The sequence below is a fragment of the Lolium perenne genome, chromosome 4 (assembly GCF_019359855.2).
Source record: "Lolium perenne isolate Kyuss_39 chromosome 4, Kyuss_2.0, whole genome shotgun sequence".
Lineage (NCBI taxonomy): Eukaryota > Viridiplantae > Streptophyta > Magnoliopsida > Poales > Poaceae > Lolium > Lolium perenne.
In genome coordinates this window covers 127,827,226-127,853,155 of record NC_067247.2, presented here as the reverse complement: position 1 = coordinate 127,853,155, position 25,930 = coordinate 127,827,226, and the positions used below count along the sequence as shown (strand labels likewise).

At 43.1% G+C, this 25,930-nt stretch overlaps 1 protein-coding gene and 2 pseudogenes across 1 annotated transcript; 1 reads left to right on the top strand and 2 right to left on the bottom strand.

Annotated features, from left to right (window-relative positions):
• Positions 1-573: 573 nt before the first annotated feature.
• LOC127293861 (protein DETOXIFICATION 12) lies at positions 574-25,695 on the bottom strand. The gene is made up of 8 exons (XM_051323549.2): positions 25,520-25,695; positions 17,589-17,769; positions 13,074-13,618; positions 8,818-8,904; positions 8,679-8,735; positions 8,359-8,597; positions 8,085-8,290; positions 574-817 (listed from the first exon to the last, which is right to left on the bottom strand). Exons 1-8 carry the CDS (start codon positions 25,585-25,587, stop codon positions 767-769), a joined length of 1,434 nt encoding a protein of 477 aa, XP_051179509.1. The 5' UTR covers positions 25,588-25,695; the 3' UTR covers positions 574-766.
• On the top strand, positions 18,203-20,918 carry LOC139830777 (zinc finger BED domain-containing protein RICESLEEPER 2-like; annotated as a pseudogene).
• Positions 23,297-24,227, bottom strand: LOC139830776 (zinc finger BED domain-containing protein RICESLEEPER 2-like; annotated as a pseudogene).
• Positions 25,696-25,930: the final 235 nt, after the last annotated feature.

The following is a 25,930-nucleotide window of genomic DNA, read 5'->3' as shown; positions in this document are numbered from 1 at the left end:
TTAATTTTACATGAGATTTCTTCATCTTCTTTTTTTCCTTTCATTGTCAAGTTTTTTTTTGTAAAATATTTATATGCCTAGCGTGTCCCATAGCTGCAGGACAGATGTTGCAACCACACATTGTCTGACGGATCATGCATGCAAGAATGTCTTTTAATTCAGGCATGAAGGCTTAGTGGCTGTGAAGTGCTATAGATCAAGTTTTGCAAACGTAAGATTGTGCTTGGAAAAAAATTGAGGAATGGATTTAATAGATTTCTCGTATTGGTTTCAGCAACATTGTCCGTATTTGCTTTGGCAGACCAAAAAGGAAAAAAATATGAACAACTTATCTATTGACTATTATTTACTTATTACACTACATACCATGGACACGCTATAGCCTGATTAAATGCTCATACATAATAGTAAACAAATTATTATGTATATTAATAATTAGGTGTTTCTTTAATATTTTGCCCGTGTAGCTACACGGGTTGTTGATGACTAGTCAAAATAATTAGGATGATGTGAATTAACGTAGAGTCTCTATTATATCCTTTTACATTGCTTTTAGTATATAATAGATAGATAGATTTGAAATACGACAACTTTACTGGAATATCAAAGAGTTGTAACTTAAAATATCAAGCATGCAAATCTAGCCACAAAAATGAGAGCATGCTATACTACATAAAATAAGATCTTATTTATCTTTTGCTATTCAATTTTTTTTTTGACAAGATGCCCTTTTCGAGGCTTATTTTTTGGGAGTGCTCTCCAAGGCTCATGGTTTTGGGAGTCGTTCTTGAAATACTCTCTCCTTAGCCTCCTCAGCCTGCAAATCAACATGTACGGGAACTCATTTGGGAAATCAGAGTGAGAGGGAGAATCGTGCACATTATACATTCTTGTTGAAAATCGGATAATATAAAGTTGCAAACAATGCATACAGTTACAAGAGAATTGACCTCATGGAGTGATGTTTTACTATGCATGTATTAACACTTTAACTATGTATATTAAATAAATCCTAGTAGTCATCCAATCGTTACATGGAATCAAACCTCAACTTCGAATCATTTAAATTGTCACCCATATTTCCGGAATCTAACAATCCAGACCTTATAGAAGTAGATACTTGTTTGGTGTCTTGGGGAAAGAAGATTCCACTTGAGATCAACTACTGCTCTCATTGGTTGTAGGGCCCATATGTCATACCAATCTTCCTTTTCCCATATTCATCTTGAGATTTTTTTCTCTCATTTTCCCGGTTTTGTTGCTAGTGCCAATATCATTTATTCAATCAAGATCCATGGAGAGAGGCGCACCATCGATACCATAGCACCGCCGACCGACCAAAGCGAGACATGTGCCTCAGGAGTTTGCATCCAATTCATCCCCACCCAAGTGGTGTGAGACCCGTGCAGCATCACTCAACATCTTGATGAAAGGAGCGACATGCAACAGAAAGTAGCTACCCTAATCCCGACTACGCATGTTGGCATGATTGCATCATGGTGCTTATAGTTCATGCATGGCAGGCTCAAATGTGGGCGAGGGAACAGAGAAAAGGGAGCAACATACTCACTATAACCTTCCCCGATGTCTCAAGATCACGTTCATCATCACACATGGAGGACGATTATGGCTCATGTAGAGCTGCAGTGGGCAATGACAAAAGCGAGCAATGTGGCATGGGCCTATGCGGATCCGGAAGAGGTAATGCAAGGTGACAGGAGCATGGGATGATCTCATTTTTTCGATAAAGGGAATATATTAATATTAAAAAGATACCAATTACACCCAGCCTCTGCAACAATGCACCACCCTAATGGCACTACGGATGCACACAACCAAAAAAAAGAAAAGAAAACTAAGAAACAAAAGTCCCGCTATAGTATCTCGGGCCTAACAATAGCAATACATCCACCGTCAAGACCACCTGAAATACAGACTCTCTAAAAACGACGCCTCCAAGAAGAGAACAGTGCTCCAACACCATCGTCGCCCGATCAACGATCTTAGGTTTTCATCTGAAGATAGTCGCCGCTCTCAAAACAATCCCTCCAACAAGGTCATTGCCAGGCATAACCAGTTAAGGCCAGACCTTGGATTTTCACCCTGAAAGGTAGGACTCTGAACTTCACATGTGTTGTCGCTCCCACTTTCATACCGCTGCTGTGAAGCCCGGAACACCAAGCAAGTCCCTCAACAACATGGAGACTTGAACCTCCCTTAGCTAGTCCTCCCCTCCGGCCTTTATGAACTTCTCTTCTTCCAACTTTCATCATGGATCCATAGTCACTTCATGTCAACACCGAAAAAGATCTTCGCGCCGTTCCCTCCAGAACCAAACGGTCGGAATAAAAGCATGGGTGCGCACGACTGAAAACCACCGATCCAGCAAACTCCAGGCAAAAAGCACTGTTACATTCGCCGGCGGAGCCTTCCGGAACTCAACACTCCGGCCAGATAACGAGTCCAGACCTCCGGTAGGTCTTCCTCTTCACGCAAGAGAGACCCTAGGACCACCGCCTTTATTCAGGTCGGACCCCCATGTTGGCGACCATCCTGGGCTGGCCGCTCCAACCCTCCACCGGCGACACCGTCGCCGGCTTCCATGCATCCCCATCTCGCCGCCGGTACGCTGTGATAGATCGATAGATCCACCACCACCAACCGTAGGCCGGCCCTCTCCGGCGAAGAAGAGGGCCACCTCCACCGTCGTACCCAAGGCTGCTGCCCTGGGTGACCTCGTGTCACGGGTGAAGCCCGAGATCGCCTCCACTCACCGACGTGCGTGGGGGTGATTTCCTCGGAAGCCATGACTAGAACATCACTATAAGGGACATCCTCAATCTTTTTGCTGTAAATTTAAACTCAACACAATTATTTGTCATCAATTTGAGGCTTGAATATCATCATATAGCATTGATAGTGCTCATTTTATTTTGTGGAATTTCGATTTTAAAACCTTCAATACAAAATAAAATTAACATCCTTGTTTTCATGTTGGATTCAGAATTCAGACATATGGAGTCGAATCCTCTATTATTATAGGGTAGTAAATGGCTAGAAGTACATTCGACAACATGGCACTAGTTTTGAGCGGACAAAAGAGCGGCATGGATGGTTTGGGAAACTTGGTGGTGGTGCTGTAAGGGGGATAGGGATAAGTAGAGGTGTAGTTTGGGGTGAGAAATTTGATGGCGGTTGGAAGGATAGAGATGTGATGGACCGATAGAAAGATCGACTCAGTTACAAGGATGATACATGTCCGAAGTGTATGATCTTTATTTTCATGGTGCACAAAACTGGTTCACGGCCGAGATTGGCCAGCGCTATTAAGTACTACATGATGTTAATTTCAAGGATTTCATGTTTAGGTTTGAATCCCCACTAGTGCCATGAGTTCAAGGTTTATGATTAACTTTCACGCATCTTTATGAAGCATGGCACATTCCTTTGCATAGCATTAGCCACACGATTGATAACCTTTTGGGTCATCCCCTGCACTAGGATAGAAAAAGATTCATCACTTGCATCACACTTGGGTCAGCCGCTCTGACCATGATGTCTAGCCACTGTAACCATTACCGAACCAAAATGTCTATTATTCTTCATGCAAACAAATTCATTGTCACCGCCATTTTCCCTCCTACCCCCTCTCATGATTTCCAATATTGGATCATACTCCACCTCCTCTTCAATCCAACACCTAGTGCCTCACGTGCTGGCTGCTCGACATCATTTCCCTACTATTATGCATCGTCGCAGTGACTATTTCCCCTTTCAGTGCCACCTCAGTTATCGTTGTTAGTGATAAGGGATTGTTTACACGGTCTCATGGAAATCTCACTTTCTAAGATCGAAAGAGAGTTTATTTGTTTGGTAGAGGATTAGGTCAACAAGTTTGGATCAAAGGTGAGCTATGGAGGTTAATATGGATTATCATTTGGGTTTATGGAAAATATCCGTTGCCCTAATTAGGTGTGATGTCGAAGATGGGTTTTAGATGGCTTGTTGCCCCCTCCCCCTAACGCAATGGATGGTGCAATGAGCGGATAACCTGGCCTCACGGTAGTGTGATTAGGCCTACACCGAGGCTGGTTGTATAAATAAGAAGCACAATGCTCTGTATGGTTTTCCACGTCCCCTCTACATAGTTAGTAGGGCATTGAGCAGACAATGAGGGGAATGATGCCCATGCACGTCTTAGTTCCATCCATTCTGGTGGGCGCAGGTGTTGTTTGACGCTGCTATATACAGCGAAAAATATTGTTTTTCATGAAGGTAGTGTGCATATGTGTATCTCCCGGGTGTCCATGAAGTAAGTGTTCGTTGGCACCAAATGACGCTTTTTATCGAAGTGTGGATGATTTGGTAAGAATAATGACGAGGGTAGTACCTCTTTTTATATAAATTTAAGGGGCTTAAGCTATCATGACTTTAGCATCACAGGTAAAGAATACTTATATTTTACCTCTATAGGAGGGTTCGGGGCAATCCATCATGGCGACTGAGCTGCTTCGCGTCGACAGGTTTGGATATGTAGCTTCTAGTTTTTCGATGCATATATTGTCTCCCTTCCTTCGTGACATAGACGACCGTAAACACCCCATGCCAGGCCGTTGTCCTTGGACCTTGGGTCTCATGTATGCGTAGTCCACCAGTGTATAATGTAGTATGCACATTTCCCAAATGACGATACAGGTTAAGTGTTGTCTTCTGGTGATCTAGGAATTCTTCCCTTCGGAGGTCTTCCATGCCTCTCGTGAGAGGCCCAAGTTAGCCACGTATATTCCTCGTTCGAGCCTTGATATTCTACTTAGCACTAGTGAAGACTTGGCTAGGAGTTTCAGATAATTATCCACACTTGTAGGTCGTGTTTCTCGTGCCAGTGTTGCTAAGATCCATGAGTTATTGCCAAAATTCGGGAGAAGCCGATGGTAGCGTTGTTTGAAGTTGCCTAGGTTGATGGGAAGAAAATATTTCACTCATGCACCAACATTCAAGAAAGCCCCCAAGAATCCGATGTTGATGTCTCCTTACAAGGTCCTCCCATGCGCCATGTTAGCATGATCTGTGGGGGCGAGTGTGTCCATATTTAGAAGGCCCGATCGTGTGTTCAGCCTCCATCATGTTGGCTCTTTGACTTTGTTCTTAGATCGTGCAATAATGTGTTTATGGTTATATCCGCGGCATCACCCTCGCCTCATAGATACGATGACCACACTCCACCTCATGTCTAAGAGATGCCTTCACTATTATCACCCCCTTGGGAACCGAACACTCACCATCATGTAGGTATTGATTTTATGCCCATAAACTGGACAATCTAAGGCATGCCGAGAAGGACATTGGATACCATGGGAAAACCTACCACCTCTAAGATGCAGCGCTCGATGCTGAAGTTGTCTGGGTCTTGTGCGCAATGGGTAGTACGCTATATAAGTGGTTGGAGATAGTCATATGTGTAGGATCTCAAGACATGAATTTTCTTAAGTGTATCCACCATGATGATTCTACAAGAGCTTCCTCTGTGTATCAACACTTGATGGATGATAATGTTGGCGATCATTGGCAACACAACAGATAGCAAGCGACTTGTGTAGGCTAAAATTTTCTGGCAGTCATACTTCAAGAAGAATATCAGAACAATGGCCCATGCTGGCTTGGACGAGCCCCAAGGCTCGACCTTGAGGATTGCGTTACAAGTATTCTTCGTGTCTTTGTGTAACGTATATCCGTTGAATCCTCCCCACGTGTGGTTCAATTGACTAGTACTTGGATGCGACATTGATCATCACCGGGGAAACCAGGGTTCCTCGAATAGACTAACTACGGGCCGCCGAGCATATCCCCCACCAAGGGAGCTACCGAGATCCTCCTCAAGGCCCCCGAGAAGATGAGGAGAAGGCCAACCAGCCCTGTGAAAGAGTCAAGAGCCCCCCATCCGTCAAGACCACATAACACCTTTTCCAGGAAGGAATCGTCATCAGTGATGATACACTCGTAACCCCGACCCGGGAGAATAGCGTCATCAATGACTATTCGCTCCAAACCCTAGGGAGGGTTGCGTCATCCATTACTCCACCCTGGTTGCTTTTACGAGTTGGACTGGTCGTGATTGGACTGGATGGGGTTGCGCCGTGTTAGTGTCGGGCGCGGTAAGGGAATCATCACCCGTGCGCATGTGTTAGCAACTTAGCATTCCCCCATAGTGTAGATACAACAAGACAAGGAGCAGAGGAAGGACAATTTTATCTTAGCTGCAACTGAAGGAGGACTAAACCTAGGTCGGTCCAGAGTGGCCCCCATGTGGCATGCCATAGCAGAGAAGGACACACCTTCAGAACAAAAAAGGTGATAAAGCTTGGGGATAAATGACGAAAGCCAGCCTGTGTGGGACCATCTTACTGTGGATCGATGCCCTCGACAGTGCTTACAAAACCCTAAGCCACTATGGTATCCCCTTTAGTTATAACAAGAGGATCATGTCCTTAGAAAAGAGAGAAAGGCCACCCCCGTGAGAAAGAGCACATTTTCCTCTCGCTAATAGAAATACGAAGAGGATAAGAGAGAGCGAGATCCAACTAGCTCATCATCTCAACCAACTCATCATCATAGTTCCTCACAACCTGAAGCAGGGAAGCAAGCTGGAGTTGTGCTACCCACCTTAGCATGAGTATCGAGGCATGCCAGACCCTGACATGAAGAAAAAATAGGGCCACCCGCCCTGCGGCGGCCATGCATCATATCGAGATTTCTCTGAGACACAATACACCACCTAGGGGTCCGCGCCTCCAAATCTGCCACTATTCTTCTCCATGGTGGCGTACTTCTTGTTGCCTCTGCTCTGGCCTCCCTTCCCATCACAGTCAACATCGGGGTCCCGACCATGACCAAAGGAGTCTCTCCCATCCCTACGGTTGCACGTCTTGGACGAAGCCAAACACCACGACAGCTCATGCTCATGCATCCCGGAGTTTTGGCTACCAAGATCCCAGTCATAGTCCTGGATGGAGCGGTGATCGTGCGCGGCAACCCAGCTGGCAGTGCCTACACGGTCTAGCCCCATGAGTACTTGCTAGCCCATTCCTACGCACGGGAGTCATGTGGAATAAATTATTCTTTAAGAGCCCTAATCATCAAAAGTGGATAGTGGGAGGCAAGATTTGTGCTTCCCATATTTGGAGGAGTCGGGACATTTCAGAACACACACTAAATCATTCGCAAAAAGGAGCACCCCCTAAATCCTCGTCCCCACCCACTTCATCATTTCCAAAACCGGTGACCCTCATCCAAACCGGTGAATTGATGTTAGAGTATCTCTACTCGGGGGGCCCCCTAAATGGCTATGGGGGTGCCGGTGCTAAAAATCGTGCCCAGCTGGCCAAACTATTTCATTTTGGCGTCGGCATGGCCTAACTAGTAACCTGGTGCCCCAGGCTGAAATCAACCCAGGGGGGATGGAGGGGCTAGCGGGGGCACCGGATGAACGCGTGTTGGAGCGAAGGAGGGAGATAAGAGAACGCGCGAAGCGCCCGATCGCCGTGGGCAAGCATTGTTAGCGCCTGTGGACCGGTCGTCTTCTTCCTCCTCGCCTTTCGCGCAGTGTTAATGGCACGTTCCGTCAAAGGGGCATATGTCGGCATTAACGGCCGCCAACGCCTCCCCTTTCCCCTCTATAAAAACGGCCTAGGTGTGTAGAACCCTGGGATCTTACAATGCCACGTGTAATAATCGATGAGTTGTAATAGAGAAACCAGAAAAAAAAGATTTGTGTTTCTTTGTTAATAGATGGTCATAAGAAAAAGTAAGGAAAATTCTCTGCTGCACCATATATCTTATCTTATCTTGCTCACACGTTTTCTTGTTTAATTTTATAACACCGTCATTTTAGGAACGCGCAACCTCTAACTGTTAGAGATAAACTAAGAGACAATTAGAAATACACCAATATTTCGCATTCTCTTGATGGCATGAAATAAACAAGAAAAATATGAAATAAACAAGAAAAAACCATCTTATTGACCACTGCACATTCGATTTGGTTAACCAATGAGTAAAAAATGGCTTAAAATAGAGAAAGAACTTACCATCTTTTCCCAATCAGTAGTAGCAGTAATCACAGATAGGAGAATGACCTGCGTGGCTCCACCAGCTATCATGCCAAACACAAACCCCATCCCTCTTAGTTGCATTGCAAAACCAAAAAAGAGAGCGACGGGCAATCCGACAAGATAGAAGGCGCCCAGGTTAACATAAGCCCCTAAATGCTGCCATCCACCGCCCCGAGCAACACCTGAAAGATTAGGATGGATCACTTCATCTAGTTTATCTTATGATGCCGCCAGAGACATGGGTACGTACCTGAAAGGACTCCCTGGAAGCTGTCTGTAATAACTGAAATGGAGAGTAAGGGTACCATTCTGGTGACATAGCTTATAACCTCCTCCTCTTTGCTGAATGCAATTCCAATGAAGTTGCGCAATGCTAGAAGAGTTGTGCTCACCAAGACCGCTGAGCATGCTATAAAAGACAATGCAACACCTACCGCCAAGCGAGCACCTTTTGGGTTGCCAGCACCTAGTTCATTTGACACACGCACACTGGGACATCGATTTTACATTGTTAGCGTGAGAAATTCGGTAGAAACAGCTATAAAATGGGAAGATGATAGCAACAAGTACCTTGCAGCTGCTCCAAGACCGAAAGGGATATTGTTCAACAGTAGCAGCCCAGATATGCTGTTGAAAGGGACATTACTTTGGTAAGCGTCATAACACATGATGCAAGGATATCTTAGTTACAAGTTCTACTGATACATACCATATAGAAAGCACAGAAGTTTCAAGTGCTGGATTTGGTAAGATCCCACAAAGCAGAACAATCAGCTCTAAAGACCACCACTCAAGGCTGCGCTCAAGAAAAGTTAGATTAATATCTGGAAGCTTAACAAAATTTGAAGCTTAACTGAGGTGAAATTTTCGCAACCTTCACATGAACAGGGGTTGCATCTTCCATAAAACCTTACTATTTTAGGAATGTAGGTTAAAGTGCATCTTTGCCTCTAACTGGTTTTGATGTTAATAACAAACTAGTATGATGGCCCTTGCAAATGCGAGGGCGACGCCAACACATGAATACATCGAAAAAAATCTTTGCTTATATATAATTTGTATCATGCGATTTAGAATTAAAATGGTTCTGTTAATTTTCACCATAAATATTATGCTAAATAATAGTAGTTACTTGTGCGGGAGACATCTTTAATCGTACTCCCTCCATTCCAATGTATAAGGCGCCCTTGTTTTCCGTGTCTTTTTTGAGCAAGAATTACCTTAAGTATATAAAGATGGCTGGTATAAAATTATCATCTTTAGAAAGTGTTTTTCAATATGAATCCAACTTTACTAATTGTGTACAATATAATGAAGATCCCGTTTTTTAGTTTTTGTTAGTTAAAGTTTATCTTGGAATATGCGTGCGCCTTATTCATTAAAATGGAGGTACTACCTCCATACCGGATTAATGCGTAATTACGTATTTCGAGAAACAAGTTTAACTACTAATTTGGTCAATAAAATATAAGATATATATTATAAAAATTATATTATTGAAAACATTTTTTGAATACGAATCCAACGGTACAATTTTTGTGGCATATATCTCATATTTTGTTGACCAAATTCATAGTTAAACTTATTTTTCGAAATGCGTAATTGCCCATTAATCCGGTATGGAGGTAGTAGTATGTAATTTCTAGAAGAATAATTAATGTTGCCACAAAATAGACTGAATAAGTAAATACACGTGCCTTTTGTAGTGCGGATATAAAATCAATAAACACAACTAAATTTATATTGCAAGTTAGGATTTATTTTTGTTTGATGGTCAATGTGAGGTTACAGCCTGTTAGGTATGGGTGTATTTCGCCATATTCATGGTTGCATTTTTTTTGCCCTCCGTCCCAAAATGTAAGGCGTCCAAGGATTAGTCAAAAGTCAACGTTTTTTAAGTTTGACCAAGTTTAGACACAAAAATATAAAATTTACGGTACTGAATCAACAAAAATAGATTCACCATAAAATATATTTTCTTAATATGTCCATTCGATATTGTAGATGTAAATATATTTTTCTAAATATTTGGTCAAAGTTAGTAAAGTTTGACTTTTGACCAATCCTTAGATGCCTTACATTTTGGGACGGAGGGAGTATTGTCAAGTAAAATTAGGATCGGATATCTTAATTTATTGTTGAGAGAGCCTTGTTACTCTTAGATGTGTGGGGGCTCCTATAAGGTTGGATTCGTACGGAAGCATCCAACCTCTTGGGTTTCCCCTGAAAAGCTTGTGAAGGCTACATAATACATCAAGATCTACCGTTATGGCCAGGAAGACCGTCGGCACACCACCGTCGGCATCATCTTGTCTCGGCACAGCTGTCGCCGTCGGCATAGCGGCCATGCTGACAGCCAGACTTAGTCGTCGGCACAGGGCAGGGTGGTCCTGGCGAAGGGCTAACGGCCATTAGCCCAGAAACAAACTGTGCAGACGGCCTGGCCGTCGGCGAAGGGCCTGTCCCGACGACCAGATTTCTTTCCGCGAGTCCCAGAATTCGTGTCGCGGCCGCCATCCGGCCCCTCCGGGAAGACCTGTACTGACACCCAGACCTGCCATTTGGACCATTTCAGGTCCTGTGCCGACGGCAGACCTTGCCATTGTGACCGATGGCACATTGTGTCTCACCATCTCCCAAAGAGGCTTACAACAATCTTTATGAGGATTTGAACTAGGAGGATAAGATATCCTGTTTGTGCCACTTTGGTTATTTCTATCCATTCTCTTATCATATTGTTTAGTGGTAGCTTGTTAGTTTTACCTTATTACATATTATAGGTTTCTGTCATAATGTTGGTTTAGGTTCTATCAAAAGAACTTGCATTTTATTTAAAATTGCATGTCCACACTTCCACTAAATTCAACTAAAGGATTATAATTAGTAGGAGATCTAAACATACTAAATTTATAGTTTTCTTCAAACTTACATAGTGCATTTACACCAACTGCATTTTTGTCCAGGTAATGTCAAAAGTGTTAAGCTTCATGCACTAGCCACTTGAACCAAAAGTCCGAACTGATGGAAAGGGCTAGGCAATCTACTTGTACACGTCAACACCCCCTCTCACGTGTGACGGGGAGACGAGAAGACAAGTCAACACGTGTAGAGAGGCAAAGAAGCAGCCGGGACCGCACGCCACACGGCAAGAGGCTGCGGGGGAATTTAGAATATATTGTGCAAGCCAGGATTTGAACTCGAGACCTGGGGCTCTGATACCATGTTAAGCTTCATGCAATAGTCACTTGAATCAAAAGTCCGAACTGATGGAAAGGGGTATGCAATCTACTTATACACATCAACACCCCCTCTCACGTGTGACGGGAAGACGAGAAGACAAGTCAACACGTGTAAAGAGGCAAAGAGGCAGCGCCGGGACCACACGCCACACAACAAGAGGATCTAATACCATGTTAAGCTTCATGCACTAGCCACTTGAACCAAAAGTCCGAACTGATGGAAAGAGCTAGGCAATCTACTTATACACTTCAACACCCCCTCTCACGTGTGACGGGAAGACGAGAAGACAAGTCAACACGTGTAGAGAGGCAAAGAGGCAGCGGGAGGCCGAACGCGGCAGGAGGCTGCGGGGAATTTAGAATAAATTGTGAAAGCCAGGATTTGAACTCGAGACCTGGGGCTCTGATACCATGTTAAGCTTCATGCACTAGCCACTTAAACCAAAAGTTCGAACTGATGGAAAATGCTAGGCAATCTACCTGTACACGTCAACAAAAAGTTGGCTAGCAAATCCAAAATTTGTTTACCCGAGGCCATTCAATGTCACATAAACAAGAAAGAAGATTACATAGGTATAGAATACTCCTTTCTGGAAGGGATTGATGGGGAGTAGAGAAGGAGTTTTTTCTAGAGGTTTTTTCAAAGTGGGTAATGGTATGAGTACCCGTTTTTGGAAGATATCTGGTTAGGAAAAACTTCGTTAGCTCAACAGTATCCATTTTTATATAATATTGTATATCACAAGAATGTAACAGTAGCTCATGTGTTAGCTCAAACCCCTCCGAATATTACTTTCTGAAGGGTGTTGAGTGGTAACAAATGGACTTCATGGTTACAATTATATCGAAAACTGATGATGATAAACTTGAATGAAGAGAATGATAGTTTTGCCTGGGGTCTGACATCCAATGGCTTGTTTACGGTGAAGTCTATGTATGAGGATCTTATGAGTGACCATACCCTTTTTCTGAGAAAGTGTCTCCGGAAGGTTAAAGTTCCCCTTAAGATAAAGATTTTCATGTGATTTTTGAGTAACAAGGTTCTGTTAACTAAAGATAACATAGCTAAACATCACTGGAATGGGTGTACGAAATGTGTTTTCTATGGGGTCAGGAGACTATTCAACACCTTTTTATTGAGTGTCCTTTAGCTAAACTTCTTTGGCATACGGTTAATTTTACATATGATCTTCCGCCTCCAACCAATATTACTAATATAATATGTTTGGTAACTGGTTGAATGGAGTAGATATACAATCTAAGGCTTTTAACCGGATTGGGCTTTCTGCTTTATGTTGGTATATATGGAGGGTCAGAAATTATCTTTAACAAAAAAATCTTTTCACTTCTTGCAGGTTATCCATATTGTGTCTCATTGGGTTCAGCTTTGGATCCTCCTTTCGCCGGAGGGACAGCGGGATGCCATGGTTTCTGGATGCACACGACTCCAGATGGTCGCCCAGGATATCTTGTGCCTGGCTGGCTGGCGATATACTAGGAGGCTATGTTGATGTGTAGTCATAATAGTATGTTTTGCTTTTTTTGCTGGTTGTTTTTGTATCAATTCTTGGCGATGTTTGAGTTGTAAACATTACCGAATTTGAACCTTTTTAATAAATGGCCGTGTGCATCATTTCGAAAAAGGTATAGAATACTTATATATAGCATGAATTTTAGGTGCCCAGAATACACAACACAAATTAAAAGGGAAAAACAATTTACTTACCAAAGCATAAGGGTGGACGGTACACCCAAACGCATCACACTGCCGAACGATCTAAAAGCTTCAGACGAGATTGGAGCTCGTGTTTTCTCACAAGAAGGTGAAAACTTAATGTAAAGACAGAGAACAATCGCTTCAACCCAATCGCAGATAGTGACGGATAAAGCAGCTCCAGAAGAACCCATGCCAACTTTATAAACCATTAACCAACACAAAGGAATAAATACGGAGATTGTGATCAAGGAACTAAGAACCATAGGAAAGACCAAGCTTTGGCACTGCAGAAACTTCGTAAAGCACTGAGAAAGACTGAAGGCAAATAAACCAGGGATAAGCCATAATGCAAATTTCCCAGCTTCATTTGCTATTTGTGGATCCTGGCCTATGAGAGCAAGCACTTCGGGAATGAAAAGCCATAGAATACCGATGGGCACGCTCACAAGAAAGAGTACAATGATGGACCTGTAGGTGTATAAGGACAACTCATCATACTGTTCTGCTCCATAGGCCTGCCCACAAATAGTTTCCAGAGCACATGCCAGTCCTGCCTGAAGAAAAATTGCATCAGTAATGAACTAACGAATCATATACATATTATTCAGGAATAATTCGAAGCTAAAGTAGGATAAAGTTCAGAGATAGTGCTAAAAGAGTGTTAAGAGTAACGACGATGGATTGCGAAAGGAGGGCAACAATTCCATTTTTTGCAAGAACAAGCAACTTTTTCGTATAATGATATTATTCGGGTATACATGGTTTAAACTAACACATAGCCAATATTTTTTTATCTTAATTTCTGGTTTTGGTTGTTCGGATTGCATTGGTATTTCGATCTGAATTTCTATCCGCTTGACTATATCCCAATGTAGGTTTCGGTCTGGGCCAACTCGACAAGCCCAGACTCCTTGGGCCAGGCCTAGCGGTAAAATAGGTCGGGCTGGCCAAACTCGATTGGACCTGGTCGGGCTGGCCTAACCCCACTGAAACTGGCCGGCCTAGATGAACCAGACTAATGCACTGCCGATAAAACTTTTTTTTTCCAAGCGACCCCTCACTGGGTCGATTTTCATTACCATGGAGATAACGAAAACGGCATAAAATAGTTATGTTCAAAGTAGCATCTGTCAAACGGAGAATTCCTCCAGGTTGCCCATCAGACAGCGGTGGAGCAGCAGAAGCACCAGCAACAAGTTGAAGGAGACTGGCAACACCAGCTCCTGCATCAGGAGAGTTATGTAGACCTGCCCAGTAGTTCGTAAAAAGAACAGCAAAACAACTGCTGATCAAACTACTAGCTAGCATCAACTCTACCATCTGCCCAAGGAGCATATTTAAAGAAGAGGATCTCCTCCACAGGACAGCTACCGCGGATGTAGGTGCATCTACTCCAAGGAGGCATGAGAGTTGGGATGCTTGTAGTCTTCGCTAGCTGGTTCAAGAATTTATTTGTAATTTTTATTACTTTTGAAATTATGTGTACTACCATTAATATTTATTAATAGATTGGTGGATTTTCGGAAAAAAACATTCAGGTAATGTATTGTATAGAGATAGCATACAAAAGCTAGGCTAGCCTTTTCTTTCTTTTTTGAGGGAATCGATGCTAGCATCGACCCAAATGTGACTACTCATTGCTCCTCACATGTGCCTCTCCCTCTTGTCATCATCGTGAGTCCCCTGCATCCCTGCCTCCTACGAAGTGGTAACGACGAAAAACAATTTAAACAATGATGAAACTAGTCAGGTTAATTAAGCCAACCCGACCAGGCCTAGCCAGGTTCGGCTAGCCCGACTAGGGTTGCCGACTGGCGGGCCTAATGGAATCCCATTCTTTTGGTGTTGGGGATATGCCCAAGAGGCAATAATAAAATGGTTATTATAATATATCTTTGTGTTTATGGTAATGTTTGCATACCATGCTATAATTATATTAACCGAAACATTGATATATGTGTGTTATGTAAACAACAATGAGTCCCTAGTAAGCCTCTTGAATAACTAGCTTGTTGATTAATAGATGATCATGGTTTCGTGATCATGAACATTGGATGTTATTAATAACAAGGTTATGTCATTAATGAATGATGTAATGGACACACCCAATTAAGCGCAGCATAAGATCACGTCATTAAGTTCATTTGCTATAAGCTTTCGATACATAGTTACCTAGTCCTTTCGACCATGAGATCATGTAAATCACTTATGCTGGAAGGGTACTTTGATTACATCAAACGCCACTGCGTAAATGGGTGGTTATAAAGGTGGGATTAGGTATCCGGAAAGTATGAGTTGAGGCATATGGATCAACAGTGGGATTTGTCCATCCCGATGATGGATATATATACTCTGGGCCCTCTCGGTGAAATGTCGTCTAATTAGCTTTCAAGCATATGAATGGTTCATAAGAGACCACATACCACGGTACGAGTAAAGAGTACTTGTCAGGAGACGAGGTTGAACGAGGTATAGAGATACCGATGATCAAACCTCGGACAAGTAAAATATCGCGTGACAAAGGGAATCGGTATCGTATGTAAATGGTTCATTCGATCACTAAGTCATCGTTGAATATGTGGGAGCCATTATGGATCTCCAGATCCCGCTATTGGTTATTGGTCGGAGAGAAGTCTCAACCATGTCTGCATAGTTCGCGAACCGTAGGGTGACACACTTAAAGTTTGATGTCGTTTAAGTAGATATGGAATATGGAATGGAGTTCGAAGTTTTGTTCGGAGTCTCGGATGGGATCCAGGACATCACGAGGAGTTCCGGAATGGTCCGGAGAATAAGATTCATATATAGGAAGTCATTTTACAAGTTTGAAAATGATCCGGTGCATTTATGGAAGGTTCTAGAAGGTTCTAGAAAAGTTCGGAAGAAATCACTATGGAAGGCGGAGTCCCGGAGGGGCTCCACTAGCATGGCCGGCCAACCCTAAGGGGAGGAGTCCCAGGTGGACTCCACCTAAAGGTGGCCGGCCACCCTCCCTCAAGGAAAGGTGGGAGTCCCACCTTGAGTAGGACTTCCCCCTTGAGTAGGTTTCCCACCTATGGCAAGTTTGGTTGTTGGGGTCTTATTCGAAGACTTGGACTACAACTCTTGGGGGCTTCCACCTATATAATGAGGAGCAAAGGGGAGGGGCCGGACACACCAAGCCCTCTTTGGCCGCAGCCCCCAAGTGGCCGGCGCCCAAACCCTAGCCTCTCCCCAAACCCTAGCGCCCCTCCTCCACATACTACTCCCGCAGCGCATAGGCGAAGCCCTGCCGGAGTTCTCCACCACCACCGCCACCACACCGTCGTGCTGCCGGGATTCCGAGGAGGATCTACTACTTCCGCTGCCCGCTGGAACGGGGAGGAGGACGTCGTCTTCATCAACACCGTACGTGTGACCGAGTACGGAGGTGCTGCCCGATTGTGGCACCGTCAAGATCTTCTACGCGCTTTTGAAAGCGGCAAGTGATCATCTTCTGCAACAATGAGATCTAATCTCGTAGGCTTTGGAAATCTTGAAGGGTTAGTCTCGTGATCCCCTCGTTTGCTACCGTCTTCTAGATTAGATCTTGGCTTGTGTTTCGTTCTTGCGGTAGGAATTTTTTTTATTTTCTATGCTACGATTCCCATCATTTGGGTTCGCCAAGCCCGAAAGACCATGGTAGGGATCAGCCAGGCCAATGTCGCTATATTTTTAAAAACATTGAAAATTCCGCAATATTTGTGGAATTAAACAAGACAAAACAATATTTTTTTAAATTAGCTAGTAGCTAGCATATGTTGGAGGAGTATTTGCTTGTAGGCTGTGGCAATTATGCAGTAGCCAGCCGAATAATTAGTTAATACTCGTTATTATTTTTTATATGCAAAAAGTGACAAATTAATTGGACCTTGGCGACACAGTTCACCCAAAGTGAACCCTGATGTGAACATGAGAACTCCTGCCGCAACTACAATCAACACACGATGTAAGGGGAACGACACCTTCCGCCAGCCACACCATCGTCCTGCTGATATGCATGTGCCGGTGAAGCTGCCTTTGGGGCTTGGGCTGCATCTTCGAGAGCAGCGATTTTAAAGGAGCCGGTAGGTGTAGGTGTTACATCTACCATCCACTCTCTGCTTTGAGATTGGTGAGGCTTTTGACATTTGTCTAATATAAAATTAAGAATTGAAACATAAGTGAAACTTTTATGAAACTAAAGTGATACATGGAAAATATTGTGAAACAGTCTGATAAAAAGTGAAACTGATGACATCATTGCTGACGTCACTACGGTTTGTTTCACAAAAATATTAGTGTTTCAGTTATGTTTCAATTATGTTTCAAATTTGTTTCACAATTTTGTGACAAAATTGGTCAGCACATGGCTGACGTCATTGCTGACGTCACTGCTGTAGGTACCGTTGCCTGTAAAAAGAGGTTTTCGCTGCATCTTCAGGATGTGTTCGCTTTCTATTGCTACTCGCATCCGAAAAAACAAGAAAGGAAAATATGCAAGGGGAAAACATAGAGTTGGCTCACGATGATGCTGAAGCCGGTGACTATGCTGAGGGAGTTGGCCATGGCCGCACCAGCGAGCTCGACCTCGCCGAGGTGCCCCACCATGGCAGTCGCGATGAGCTGCATCATGAACTGCAGCAGCGCCACGAAGATCATGGGCAGTGCCACAGCCACCAACCGGCCGGACTCCTCCGCGGCTTCCCTCTAGCGCTGGAAATAAAACTCGTAACTCGTGAGCTTAATGAGTACTCGAAAACTCGGCTCAACTCAGCTCGAACTCGGACACTATTGAGTCAAGCCAAGTTGGCATTTTTAGCTCATTAAGGAAACGAGCTTAATGAGTTGAGTTACGAGTACTCGTTAAACTCATTTAGCTCATAATATGACGACAGCCCAGCTAATCCATTACGTTGTTGACCAATAACCATTGATGAAGCCCAGGTCAGTACGGCCCAAACTACGTAGGTCATATATATATGCAGAAACAATCACGTATCTCCCTACCCTACCTAGGTCATATAGTAATTCTGCGGCGGCGCGACGTCTAGGGCAGTCAACTAAGTTTCGCCGTCAACGATTCACCCATCAGATCCACGTACTCAACCCTGTTGTAGTTGTAGGCTGCAGTTTGCTCGATGGAGAACTCAGGGCTTCCTAGCATGGATCCCCAGGCCAAGAAGAGTAGGGGAAAACATCCTCCCGCCACCAGGTCGTCCAAGAGACTTGGGAGGAACAAGACACCACCGCCGCCTTCTCCTTTGGGTGCGTCGCCGGCATCAGAAGCTGTTGATCTTGCTGTCGCAATAGTACCCAATCCTGCAGACTCACATGCGTCGCCATCGGCATCAGTAAGTTGTCCAATTGGTGTACTGCATGATTATAGTGTTAGATCAAAAATACGTCTAGGCCACTGTCTAAGATTTATGTGATTCCTTTTTTAGATCAAATATTTATTAGATCTGTAGTTCTTACATTAAACTGATCGTATATTTATGTAGCCAATCCAGCTATTCTAGTTTTGTAACATACATTTGTAGAATATTTTATTTGAGTGATGGTATTTTAATTTTGATGTGCAGGACAATGAAGAATATGAAATATTTGAGGAAAATGAGTTCGACATGAACGATGATATGACTGAGAGTGAACCGTCCCAACTCCATGAAGGGCCAACTGAGAAGGAGGTGTCAGACGCTGCAACTCCTGATTCCGGAAGAGTGACAGCTAGAAGAGGCAAAAAGAAGAAGGCTGCTGCATTGTCTCCCAATGCCACTGTTACGAAGAGAGGGAGGGCAAAGCGTGCACAGTGCTGGCAGCATTATAGTGTGGTGAAAGCAATATCAAAGAGAGACAGGAAGAAGGTTGAGAAGGCCAAGTGCAAATACTGCGGGAGACTGTTTGCTTATACTCCAGGGGGACAAACTTCTAGTCTGAATAGGCATTTGTTGAAGTGTAAGCCATATATCAGTACACAGGGAAGGTTGCTATCTCAAGGTATGCTCCACTATGATCCAGAGAAACCAGGTTCATCTCTTACCGTTGCACCTGTTCAGTATGATCATGAGGCAACCCGTAAGATCATTGCTAAGATGATAATTGTGCATGCTTATTCTTTTCGCATGGTAGAGCACACATGGTTTAATGTGTTGATGAAACATATGAATCCTTCGTATAAGTTCATTGGTAGAAAGACCATATGAACTGAATGCATGAAAGTTTATGAATCTGAAAAGGAACTTCTTAAGATAAAACTCAAGGATGTCGAAAGTATTAGTTTGACATGTGATCTGTGGACATCGAATCAAAATCTTTGCTATATGGCTTTGGTTGCACACTACATCGACACTGATTGGGCCATGCAATGCCGTGTCTTGAACTTCATTGAATTAGATCCACCACACACTGGGAACGTCATAGCTCAAGCAGTGTTTGAATGCATAGATGATTGGAAGATTGAAGATAAAATCATAAGTATTACTATGGACAATGCTTCCTCGAATGATGTTGCTGCTAGGAATTTAATGGCCAAGTTTGTTGCTAGGAAAACAGAAGGTTTTGTTCCAAGTTATTTTCATGTCAGATGTTGTGCTCACATAATTAACCTGGTCGTGAATGATGGCCTTCAACCATTGCAGCCATTGGTAAGCAATCTTAGGGAAACAGTTAAGTACATGAAGAAATCTCCTTCCCGCATGTACAAATTTCTTGAAGTCTGTAAGTCTATGAATCTGACCATCGGAGCAGGGTTGTGTCTAGATGTGTCGACAAGGTGGAGTTCTACATATAAAATGTTTGATTGTTGCATACCTTATAGAGCTGCTTTCACTGAATATGGTCAAACTGACTATAATTACAAGTGGGAGCCTTCATATCAGGACTGGACTCTATATAGCAAAATGCAGCCAATCTTGAAGGCATTTGCTGATGTAACGAAGGTACTATCTGGCTCTGTATACCCCACTTCAAATGTGTTCTATCCTTACATAATGTCGGTCAAAATTGCCTTGGTGGAGGCATGTAATTCTGGAGATAGGGATATGAAGAAAATGGCAGAAGCAATGATGGCCAAGTTTGAAAAATCGGGAGGAAAAGAACAATGTTATGGTTATTGCTATTGTTCTTGATCCTAGGTGGAAAATGAGATTTGTTGGATACTGTTTTAAGCAGATGTATGGTGAAATGAAGGGCCTAGAGGAGGAAGAGGATATTAGAAAAGAGTTGTATGAACTATTTTCCACTTATGATGCTGAATATCGCCGCAACAAGGCTGCCAACAGCACTGCCGAGCCATCCTCAAGTACACAATCAAGGACCTCAACAGCCACAGCGCCAAGTGGGTTCAGCTCATTTCTGCGAGAGACAGCTACAGAACCATCAAAATCTGAATTGCTCACCTATCAAGATGAACCAAACCACCCCCCTGATGACACTAATTTCGTGTTACTTGACTGGTGGAAGATGAATTCTCATAGGTTCCCTGTTGTTTCAAAGATGGCGAGGAAATTCTTGACTATCCCTGCAACAAGTGTCTCATCCGAGTCTACGTTTAGTACCGGTGGACGAGTTCTTGATGACTACCGCAGTGCTCTGCGTCCAGCCATGGTGGAGGCATTAGTGTGTGCCTCTAGCTTCATACGAGGATCCAAAAATGACAATAAACCTTTAGTGATAAAGGTACGCAAACTGTTGTTCTCTTTCAGTTTTTTGTATTCTCATACTGTCTAACTTAAACACCATTGTGACGGAATCTCTTACCAAGTGGTCTTTTGTATTCTCATATTGTAGCAACTAGACGACGACGATGATGTTGAACTGGTACCATTCCCTGACCCAGTGGAGGAAATTTCCTAGAGCATAGAAAGATGTAAGTACTTTTGAATATTTTAATATTCATTGATCTTGCGTTTTGTTTGCACCATGAGTAAGTTGTAAGTAGCATTCCACGTTTATATCAATATGACTATATGTCTGAATATGCTTATGGTAGCTGTGTTCCTTCTTTTGCTAATCCTCATATTACCTTACCAGGAAGGCATCAAGAGCTGAAGACTTCATTACGGAGCACAAGAAGGAATAAAAGTTTTTTGGTTGCTGAAGACAAGTTGAGAGGTGCACAAGTAGCTACAGCCTGCAGCTACAGAGTAGACTCCTTTTCAGCAAGTCTTGAATAAGATGACAGTCAAGCGTCATGCGTCAAGACCTTTTGTTACTTTTTTATTTTTACCTACTAGTACTACTTAAGAACTATGTGATTCTTGTTCTATCGTGGATTTGTGGTGTCATTTTATCTGTTATAGACGGTGGTCTGCTAAGCAACTTCCAAATGTTTAAGTTCAAGTTATATTCTGGGATAATAACGTCTATTGCCGATATGCATGCTGTGATGCTAATCTTGTTCATATTTTTTACTGAGCTTGACGAGTTTATAGAGCTAGCTCGAGTTTTAATTGAGTCGAGCCAAGTTGGGGTCTAGAGCTCGTTTAGTTAATGAGTTGAGTCGAGTTGGCTCGTTAATTAACGAGTATTTACGAGTTGAGTCGAGTCGAGTCGAGCTGGCTCGATATCCACCCCTACTTCCCTCCACCTAGGGGTGGATATCGAGCCAGCTCGACTCGACTCGACTCAACTCGTAAATACTCGTTAATTAACGAGCCAACTCGACTCAACTCATTAACTAAACGAGCTCTAGACCCCAACTTGGCTCGACTCAATTAAAACTCGAGCTAGCTCTATAAACTCGTCAAGCTCAGTAAAAAATATGAACAAGATTAGCATCACAGCATGCATATCGGCAATAGACGTTATTATCCCAGAATATAACTTGAACTTAAACATTTGGAAGTTGCTTAGCAGACCACCGTCTATAACAGATAAAATGACACCACAAATCCACGATAGAACAAGAATCACATAGTTCTTAAGTAGTACTAGTAGGTAAAAATAAAAAAGTAACGAAAGGTCTTGACGCATGACGCTTGACTGTCATCTTATTCAAGACTTGCTGAAAAGGAGTCTACTCTGTAGCTGCAGGCTGTAGCTACTTGTGCACCTCTCAACTTGTCTTCAGCAACCAAAAAACTTTTATTCCTTCTTGTGCTCCGTAATGAAGTCTTCAGCTCTTGATGCCTTCCTGGTAAGGTAATATGAGGATTAGCAAAAGAAGGAACACAGCTACCATAAGCATATTCAGACATATAGTCATATTGATATAAACGTGGAATGCTACTTACAACTTACTCATGGTGCAAACAAAACGCAAGATCAATGAATATTAAAATATTCAAAAGTACTTACATCTTTCTATGCTCTAGGAAATTTCCTCCACTGGGTCAGGGAATGGTACCAGTTCAACATCATCGTCGTCGTCTAGTTGCTACAATATGAGAATACAAAAGACCACTTGGTAAGAGATTCCGTCACAATGGTGTTTAAGTTAGACAGTATGTGAATACAAAAAACTGAAAGAGAACAACAGTTTGCGTACCTTTATCACTAAAGGTTTATTGTCATTTTTGGATCCTCGTATGAAGCTAGAGGCACACACTAATGCCTCCACCATGGCTGGACGCAGAGCACTGCGGTAGTCATCAAGAACTCGTCCACCGGTACTAAACGTAGACTCGGATGAGACACTTGTTGCAGGGATAGTCAAGAATTTCCTCGCCATCTTTGAAACAACAGGGAACCTATGAGAATTCATCTTCCACCAGTCAAGTAACACGAAATTAGTGTCATCAGGGGGGTGGTTTGGTTCATCTTGATAGGTGAGCAATTCAGATTTTGATGGTTCTGTAGCTGTCTCTCGCAGAAATGAGCTGAACCCACTTGGCGCTGTGGTCGTTGAGGTCCTTGATTGTGTACTTGAGGATGGCTCACAGTTGCTGTTGGCAGCCTTGTTGCGGCGATATTCAGCATCATAAGTGGAAAATAGTTCATACAACTCTTTTCTAATATCCTCTTCCTCCTCTAGGCCCTTCATTTCACCATACATCTGCTTAAAACAAGATCCAACAAATCTCATTTTCCACCTAGGATCAAGAACAGTAGCAATAACCATAACATTGTTCTTTTCCTCCCAAAATTTTTCAAACTTGGCCATCATTGCTTCTGCCATTTTCTTCATATCCCTATCTCCGTAATTACATGCCTCCACCAAGGCAATTTTGACCGACATTATGTAAGGATAGAACACATTTGAAGTGGGGTATACAGAGCGTATAGTACCTTCGTTACATCAAGAATGCCTTCAAGATTGGCTGCATTTTGCTATATAGAGTCCAGTCCTGATATGAAGGCTCCCACTTGTAATTATAGTCAGTTTGACCATATTCAGTGAAAGCAGCTCTATAAGGTATGCAACAATCAAACATTTTATATGTAGAACTCCACCTTGTCGACACATCTAGACACAACCCTGCTCCGATGGTCAGATTCATAGACTTACAGACTTCAAGAAATTTGTACATGCGGGAAGGAGATTTCTTCATGTACTTAACTGTTTCCCTAAGATTGCTTACCAATGGCTGCAATGGTTGAAGGCCATCATTCACGACCAGGTTAACTATGTGAGCACAACATCTGACATGAAAATAACTTGGAACAAAACCTTCGTTTTCCTAGCAACAAACTTGGCCATTAAATTCCTAGCAAGAACATCATTCGAGGAAGCATTGTCCATAGTAATACTTATGATTTTATCTTCAATCTTCCAATCAACTATGCATTCAAACACCGCTTGAGCTATGACGTTCCTCGGTGTGGTGGATCTAATTCAATGAAGTTCAAGACACGGCATTGCATGGCCCAATCAGTGTCGATGTAGTGTGCAACCAAAGCCATATAGCAAAGATTTTGATTCGATGTCCACAGATCACATGTCAAACTAATACTTTCGACATCCTTGAGTTTTATCTTAAGAAGTTCCTTTTCAGATTCATAAACTTTCATGCATTCAGTTCGTATGGTCTTTCTACCAATGAACTTATACGAAGGATTCATATGTTTCATCAACACATTAAACCATGTGTGCTCTACCATGTGAAAAGAATAAGCATGCACAATTATCATCTTAGCAATGATCTTACGGGTTGCCTCATGATCATACTGAACAGGTGCAACGGTAAGAGATGAACCTGGTTTCTCTGGATCATAGTGGAGCATACCTTGAGATAGCAACCTTCCCTGTGTACTGATATATGGCTTACACTTCAACAAATGCCTATTCAGACTAGAAGTTTGTCCCCCGGAGTATAAGCAAACAAGTCTCCGCAGTATTTGCACTTGGCCTTCTCAACCTTCTTCCTGTCTCTCTTTGATATTGCTTTCACCACACTATAATGCTGCCAAGATCAGTGCACGCTTTGCCCTCCCTCTCTTCGTAACAGTGGCATTGGGAGACAATGCAGCAGCCTTCTTCTTTTTGCCTCTTCTAGCTGTCACTCTTCCGGAATCAGGAGTTGCAGCGTCTGACACCTCCTTCTCAGTTGGCCCTTCATGGAGTTGGGACGGTTCACTCTTAGTCATATCATCGTTCATGTCGAACTCATTTTCCTCAAATATTTCATATTCTTCATTGTCCTGCACATCAAAATTAAAATACCATCACTCAAATAAAATATTCTACAAATGTATGTTACAAAACTAGAATAGCTGGATTGGCTACATAAATATACGATCAGTTTAATGTAAGAACTACAGATCTAATAAATATTTGATCTAAAAAAGGAATCACATAAATCTTAGACAGTGGCCTAGACGTATTTTTGATCTAACACTATAATCATGCAGTACACCAATTGGACAACTTACTGATGCCGATGGCGACGCATGTGAGTCTGCAGGATTGGGTACTATTGCGACAGCAAGATCAACAGCTTCCGATGCCGGCGACGCACCCAAAGGAGAAGGCGGCGGTGGTGTCTTGTTCCTCCCAAGTCTCTTGGACGACCTGGTGGCGGGAGGATGTTTTCCCCTACTCTTCTTGGCCTGGGGATCCATGCTAGGAAGCCCTGAGTTCTCCATCGAGCAAACTGCAGCCTACAACTACAACAGGGTTGAGTACGTGGATCTGATGGGTGAATCGTTGACGGCGAAACCTAGTTGACTGCCCTAGACGTCGCGCCGCCGCAGAATTACTATATGACCTAGGTAGGGTCGGGAGATACGTGATTGTTTCTGCATATATATATGACCTACATAGTTTGGGCCGTACTGACCTGGGCTTCATCAATGGTTATTGGTCAACAACGTAATGGATTAGCTGGGCTGTCGTCATATTACGAGCTAAATGAGTTTAACGAGTACTCGTAACTCAACTCATTAAGCTCGTTTCCTTAATGAGCTAAAAATGCCAACTTGGCTTGACTCAATAGTGTCCGAGTTCGAGCTGAGTTGAGCCGAGTTTTCGAGTACTCATTAAGCTCACGAGTTACGAGTTTTATTTCCAGCGCTACCTCCACCACCGCCCCTTCTCATCGTGTTCCTTGGTGAGCAGAAGCGGCGCCTCACAGGAAGGGTACATGGACTCTGGTAAAGGCTTTGTGGTCTAGACTTTGGAAAATACGGGAGCTAGCGAGGGAAGGTTGAGGCAGGTTTAATGGAGGACTCCGATTAGTACGTAGGACCATATAAGCATCGACTCCGGTGACTGGTGGACCGTACCGACGACAAAATCATATAAAGTGTGGGTAAAGTATTGCGCCTAATTCCAAATTCCAATGGGGTGTCCACATGGGGCGCGCTGTAGTTTTTGTTTAACACAAAAGGGAGAAGTAAGATTCTGTAGCTTCTGTCTTACATAGTAGTAGCAGATTATATAAGCATTATAGTTCACTGTAAGCGAATATAATGCTGTTGAGCATAGA

Coding starts and splice junctions, on each gene's coding strand:
- LOC127293861 (XM_051323549.2), bottom strand. CDS start 25,587: ATGTACCCTTCCTGTGAGGCGCCGCTTCTGCTCACCAAGGAACACGAT. Junction 13,619..17,588: donor TCACCGGCTTCAGCATCATC/GTGAGCCAACTC, acceptor ATTTTTCTTCAG/GCAGGACTGGCATGTGCTCT. Junction 8,598..8,678: donor GGTCTTGGAGCAGCTGCAAG/GTACTTGTTGCT, acceptor TCGATGTCCCAG/TGTGCGTGTGTCAAATGAAC.